Source organism: Rhagoletis zephyria, unplaced genomic scaffold (genome assembly GCF_001687245.7).
Source record: "Rhagoletis zephyria isolate East Lansing unplaced genomic scaffold, Rhagoletis_zephyria_1.1 Rzeph_scaffold_15909, whole genome shotgun sequence".
Taxonomy (NCBI): Eukaryota; Metazoa; Arthropoda; class Insecta; order Diptera; family Tephritidae; genus Rhagoletis; species Rhagoletis zephyria.
Window position 1 is genome coordinate 5,977 of NW_016172975.1, and position 6,456 is coordinate 12,432.

At 36.7% G+C, this 6,456-nt stretch overlaps 1 protein-coding gene across 1 annotated transcript; it reads right to left on the reverse strand.

The window, feature by feature from the left end:
• Positions 1–2,697: 2,697 nt before the first annotated feature.
• LOC108379227 (endochitinase-like) lies at positions 2,698–6,450 on the reverse strand. The gene is made up of 6 exons (XM_017635554.1): positions 6,071–6,450; positions 5,880–6,003; positions 5,321–5,812; positions 4,949–5,119; positions 3,221–3,442; positions 2,698–2,971 (listed from the first exon to the last, which is right to left on the reverse strand). Exons 1-6 carry the CDS (start codon positions 6,388–6,390, stop codon positions 2,816–2,818), a joined length of 1,485 nt encoding a protein of 494 aa, XP_017491043.1. The 5' UTR covers positions 6,391–6,450; the 3' UTR covers positions 2,698–2,815.
• Between the last annotated feature and the right edge of the window lie 6 nt (positions 6,451–6,456).

The following is a 6,456-nucleotide window of genomic DNA, read 5'->3' on the forward strand; positions in this document are numbered from 1 at the left end:
CGAACACAAAGCACAAATCTAAAATCGTTCATCCGCAGCCGTTTCACGTCGTTCGTTCGTTTTCGTTTAAAAATTCGTTTCGTAAAAATATTTTTGCGCCCGAATAGCACTAAGATATTTGGTTTTAATATTTTCCATTTATTTGTATCGCTTAGCAGGACATCCGTTGTTTGGGTAATCCTTTGCGTCCCTTTCAACGAATGCCAGCTAATCAATATGTGTTTTCTAAAGCAATATATTTGAACAATGTTTTGCTTCACGTATGGTCAAACTTTAAATAAGCACAGAAAAAAAAATAAATTACAAAAAAAAAATAATTATAAAATTTGTAACAAAAAAAAAATTTATTCAGAAAAATATATATATTTTAATACGAGTACGATTATACGAGTCGGTCGATCTCTCCCGGTCCAAAACCAATTCGTAACATAGCAAGGAGATCTCACACTTTTACCTTGTGACCGCGAAAATTTTTGATATTTTCATATCGAAAGTGCAAATAATTTTTCACTGACAAAATTGTAGTGAAATTTTGAGTAGAAACTCATTTTTCTTTCGCCTGGTGCCTTAGAACTGGCATCACAGCCGTTGTGCGATTGCAATTCACTCAAATAAAGACAGTCCGCAGAAGATCTTATGGGAGCTAAAACGCGAGAAGACAATGAAGCTGTGCGGCTAAGTAAGAGAAGCCACTATGCGGCGGTCAAATCAAATTTGCTGATATTTAAATTTTGCTGAAATTTTCAGTTACACATACATATATGTATACATATGCGATTAATGGGTTGTGGTTTGTGGTTTATGATTTCTGATTTATTTTTTGATTTGTGATTTACGATTTATTCAATAACTTATGATTCATTCAATTAATTACATGATTCATGATTTATGATTATTGACTATATAATTTTGGATTTTCTGTTATGAGTATGATTTCTAATTTTTAATTTTGATTAAGATTTATGACTTATTGATTTGGACTTTTAGTTTTAGGTTTATGGTTTATGACTATGATTTGTTATTTATGACTGGTGATTTATGAATTATGCGTTTATGATTTATGATTCAAGATTAATGATTTTTGATTTGTGGTTATGATTTCGATTTTCGGATAGATGAATTATGAGCGGTTGACCTATGATTCTTGATTTGCGGTTTATGATTTAATATGACTTATGATTAATCAATTTATGAGGAATTGATTTATGATTTATGATGTATGAATTATGACTTATGATTTAGCTTTTTTTGGTTATGCTATAATTTAAATTTGCTATGATTTAAAATTCAAGTTAACTATATTAGATTAGAATTAAAAAAAAGTTATAATTTATTATCTTTTTCTCGTAAAATCCACGCGATTGACGACATGTTCTCATCGTACGGAAAATGTTTGTTGAGTCCATGCGACAAGTGATTTCTGCTCAAGTTTTTAAATTTAGAAATTCGCCCGCTCCCACTCGCAAATAAATATCATTTAAAATTACTCATTTATTCGAGCTACTCAACCACTTTTAATTATTTTGACGTGCGGCTGTAGAATGGATCAAACTCAAAAGAAAAATTATGCAGGCAAATAATTAAAAGAAAAGCACTTATAGATTCCTTGGCGAAAAAACAGAAGCACGGCAAAGAGAAATAGAGAAACTGAAAATAATATACAGTACATACAAATACATATCTGCTGTCTGTGGGCGAAAAAGACACAGCGCTGAAAGCAGTACACGAACATTGTTAAATAGAAAGTGTGCAAAAAAAAAAAATTATACTATCCGAATGCAGATTTGTGTGTCTCGTATGTACACCTATACAAGCTGTGCCAGCGATGTGTTGAATGCCACATTTTATTAAACTTTATGCCGCACGCATGTCTAACGCACTTTGGTTAGAGGAATTTTTATGCGCTAAAAGGTCGCAATTTAGAATACATGTCGTCACGCTGAAATGCAAAAGGCCGTAACAAATAAAAAAATTCACAATTTACTTTTTGATTGCACTTTTGAATGCATTGCTTCGAATTATAAGTCCCCACATCGTTTAGGTAAAAAACAAAAATTGTTAGTTATGGCTTTTTGCTTCAGGTGACGGCATATCTTTTTTTTTAATAAGAATTTCCAAATCCTTTTTTTATAGTCAATGACAAAAGATTTTTAATATTTCATTACCAACTGCTACTAAGCTTGTTCCGGTCTGGTAGTAAACTCGATTTGTATGAAAGATGCTAATCTTCTTAACTCTGTTTGCGCATGTTTATTTATTTTAATGTTTTTTTTTTTTTAATGCGAGAGACAAGCGCTAGTCATAAGCATAAACCAAGGTAGAAAATTGCACTATTTACCTAGGCGTCGCCGCTGTATTGGGGCTGCTGCTGCTGTGGCTGCTGCGGGAAACGCATGAATGAAAATTCAATGAAAACGTGTAGGTTGTGGAGAAATGTTGGCAGTTTGTCTTTTTCATTGACTCACACAAGAATGAGTAAGAGACAAAAATAAAAGCTAATGGACAATTTGAAGAGCTTATAGATTAAAATTTTCAAAAGCCCAAGGTTCCTTGAGTGTGATGAATTATAAAGACCCATTGGAGGCCGAAACACTAAACTTAATATAAGAAAACTAACTTTACGCGCTTAAATAAAATAAAGTTTCCGGTTTTTAAATATTTAATATTTATTATAAAAAAAATCATATAAAACCATACACTCAATCGACTTAAATAGAAGAAACACAGTATATTCGAATTCTTAACTTATAAACTCTATTAAACTACAAAGTAAATACTTTTTTTCTGTACTTGATTCCATTAAATAAATCAAAAATTATTTTGTCTCGTTGGTCAATGCCTTCTTCTTTGTTTTGGTGCAGTAATAACGGTCACTGTTCTCAATCCAATCGCAGACATTCAAAATTGTATGGAAAGCTGTGCCCTCCTTGCACTCAAATTCGACTGGCTCGCCATGCACGCAGCGATAGTACTGCAAATATATGAGTAAGTATTCAATTAGGCAAACTACTTGGATGTTGGCAGGAGGAAAATGAATTTCGTTAAGTTTTTTCATAATATTTCAATTTGTGTTTAATGCATTTTTATTGTGATATTCGAAAATAACGGCTGCTATTCGAATTATTTTAATGAAATGCTCCTTTTTAGACCGTTAATATAACCGATTCGTGGCTCGCCGATAGAAAAATGTATCATACATTTAATTCTACAAATGCCTTACCTTTTGACAGTTTGCATGCGGTATAAAATCCTTATTCGTACAGTCAATGTCGGGCACTTGATTTGCGCCTGTTGTGCTAATGACCTCTGGCTTGGGCTCGAAAATCTCCAATTCACCAGCTTCATTGCTGGTCGTAGTTGATATTTCGGTTGTTGTTGCAGTAGCAACGGTTGGCTTTGGCTTTGGTCGTGGTTTGGGTTTCTTAGAGCCCTTTGAGGGTTTCTGAAATACAAAAATTAGTACCATTAGTTATGTAGCTTTGAATAAAGGAAGCTCTGTGAATACCGCCCTATAAACAATTGTAAAATGGACAAAGAAATTCCTCACTCATATAAAATTTGGTGGATCCGGGCGGTAGAAGGGAACATCTTATAATAGCAAGCCCATAGCACTCTTTGTTTTGCAGTTTCTGACTCCGGAATATCCGCATATTAAAAAAAACAAAACCGGATACAACCCCCAGCCCAGTTGCTAAGAATAAATTTTTACCGCTGACGTTATCATTATCGAAATGGGTGTCGATAGCGATATGGTTTCGAATTTGGCTTTATATTTTTTTATTTTCCTATTTTATCCCTCTCAGTTTTCCCTGGATCACTCTTCTAAATACATATATAAATTTGTAAATGTATAAATTTTATTCGACTCCCTTCAAACTACGAGTATTTAGTAATTTACTTTTTTTTTGTTCACTCATCGTACTTTCAGCGCTGCTGACATTTTTAGCCTACTCTATAGTTTCTGTGCCTTAATTTTCTATTTTTGCGGAAGCTATTCTGCAAACACAAGCAGGCCGACTAAAAATAGGGAAATGTATTTGGCTTAGCATGGCCCAGTGGAACAATGCTATGCGCACACCTCTATATGCGTACAATTAAATGTGAATGTATTTATGTACATTAGGGTGATCCTTAGTTGTTGGAAGCTGATACTATAGTCGAAGGAATCACATTTAAATTCCGGCCCCAATTGGAGTCGGTTAAGGAATGTCGCACAGGTGTCAAAGTTCAAATTATATGAAAACGTCTTAACCGACTGCAATCGGGACCAAAATTTATATGTGATATCTTCGACTTTAGAAGTATCGATTTTGGGTATTAAATAAACAAAAAATTTTGAATTTTTTGAGACTCCATAGAGGCATGTGGCCTTTAACCCCTTAGCCACACGCCTTAACCGAGTCCAATCGGGAACAAAATTTATACGTGATATTTTCAACTATGGTAGTATCGATTTTGGGTATTAGATGAAAAAAAAATTAATATTAATTTTTTGAGTCTCAATACAGGAATCTGAACTTTGAACCCTGTGCAACACGCCTTAACCGTCCTCAGCCGGGACCAGAAGTGATATGTGATATCTGTGACCATTGTATTACCGATTGAGGGGATGAGACTGAAGAAAATCGTTAATTTGATTTTTTAAGGACTACCCTAATGCACATATTTACGTATACGTATGTATGTATTTACATACATTTGTTTCTGTGNAAGAAAATCGTTAATTTGATTTTTTAAGGACTACCCTAATGCACATATTTACGTATACGTATGTATGTATTTACATACATTTGTTTCTATGCGCGAATTCCCAAATCTAACAAACAACTCAGCAAACCATTTGACAATTAGCTGCGATACGAAAATCGTCTCAAATATTTTTGCATTAATCTTAATTATTTTACTGAATGTATTTAAGTGCATACCTAAATAAAAACATACCACTCACCTTGGTCGTTGTGGTTTCGTTGGCAAGTGGCCGTTTTGTCGACGTTGTCGTCGTCGGTGTTGTTGTTGTTTGTGTTGTGCTCGGGTGCGGCCTCTTCGTTGTGACATCTTGTGACATTAAGCTGGCCTCATCGGGATTCGGCGGCGTCGCTGGCGGTTTAGCCCACTCGGGCTACAAGAAATATGCACATAAACAAGAAGCATAATAAATTACAGATGCTTTGCAAATTAATAATAAAATAAAATAGTGCTGCAGTTTTGGCATTGGCTCTTGACAATATTCGTGTAGCCAAAAATTGCTTACGCAAAATATAAAAGTCAAAGCATAGCCAATCCGCTAATCATTTGCACTCGCCAAACTTGACACACTTACCCGCGGTGTCGTCTCGCGCGTCGGCTCTGGCACCGTGTAATCGTGCATATTGTCGTAGAGAATTTGCATCAGCGCATTCTCGCTGCCACACAAACCATGGAAATCATCCATGTCGATGGCCCAGGTCATAGCGCCAGCATAGCCCCTTTGCTTGATGAAGTCCATTTTGATTTGTACCGACTTCTCGTTCTCATAGCCCACCCATTGTGTGTCCTTGTAGGTGTAGGGCACCATACCTTGGTCATCCCACTGGACAGTCCAACCGTTCGCTGCGTCTTGTACTTCTGTACAGATCTCATAGTAGGCGAGGAATCCACTAGCGTTAGTGTAAGGACCTGGCGATCCACCACCTGCCTCTTTGTTGATATAAGTGCCCATATTATAGTTCTTGTTGGAGCTACTGAGTGTGTAGGTACGGCCATAGAATGGCACGCCAACAACTAATTTGTTTGCGGGACAACCCATTTCTTCCCACAATGCAAGGCCGTCATTCTGTAGAGTGATAGAGAAAAGTATTAAAGTGACGTCTTAACGCCATCCTAATTTAGGCTACACATACCACATTTAGTTTCTCATAAGCCCACTGGTCGTGTTTGCGTTTATAAAGCGGACTATGCACATCCGCAAATCCGGCCCAATTGCCGCGCAAGTCATAGGTCATCGCATGTATAGCATCTAGCTGCCTGTAGTCGAAAGTTTCTTATTACAAAATTACGCCCTCAACAAAGTTTACCAATACGCTGTACTTACTCGCACAACTCGGGTACATGATAGCCCTCTTGAAGTCTGAATTTCGCCACCGGTACAGCCATTGTTATTTCCCAACCGCGCCCCTCACGATCGAACGCTCGTCGCAGCTCCTCCACAAAATATAAAAACTTGTCCTTATCACCGAAAGTGCCACCACGATCCGTGGCACCTGGGTACTCCCAGTCCAAGTCGAAACCATCAAAGTTGTATTCCTTCATGAACTGTACAACGCTGCGTATGAAACTCAGCCGCCGCTCACGCACCGCTACCATTTGTGAGTATTTCGAACCACCCTCAGCCCAACCTCCAACAGCCACCATAAGCTTCAGCTGTGGATGCTGCTGTTTCAGTTGCGTGAATTTTCGAAAGCCTCCTTGTTCTACATC

Coding starts and splice junctions, on each gene's coding strand:
- LOC108379227 (XM_017635554.1), bottom strand. CDS start 6,390: ATGGTGGCTGTTGGAGGTTGGGCTGAGGGTGGTTCGAAATACTCACAA. Junction 6,004..6,070: donor CATGTACCCGAGTTGTGCGA/GTAAGTACAGCG, acceptor TTTCGACTACAG/GCAGCTAGATGCTATACATG. Junction 2,972..3,220: donor CGCATGCAAACTGTCAAAAG/GTAAGGCATTTG, acceptor ATATATTTGCAG/TACTATCGCTGCGTGCATGG.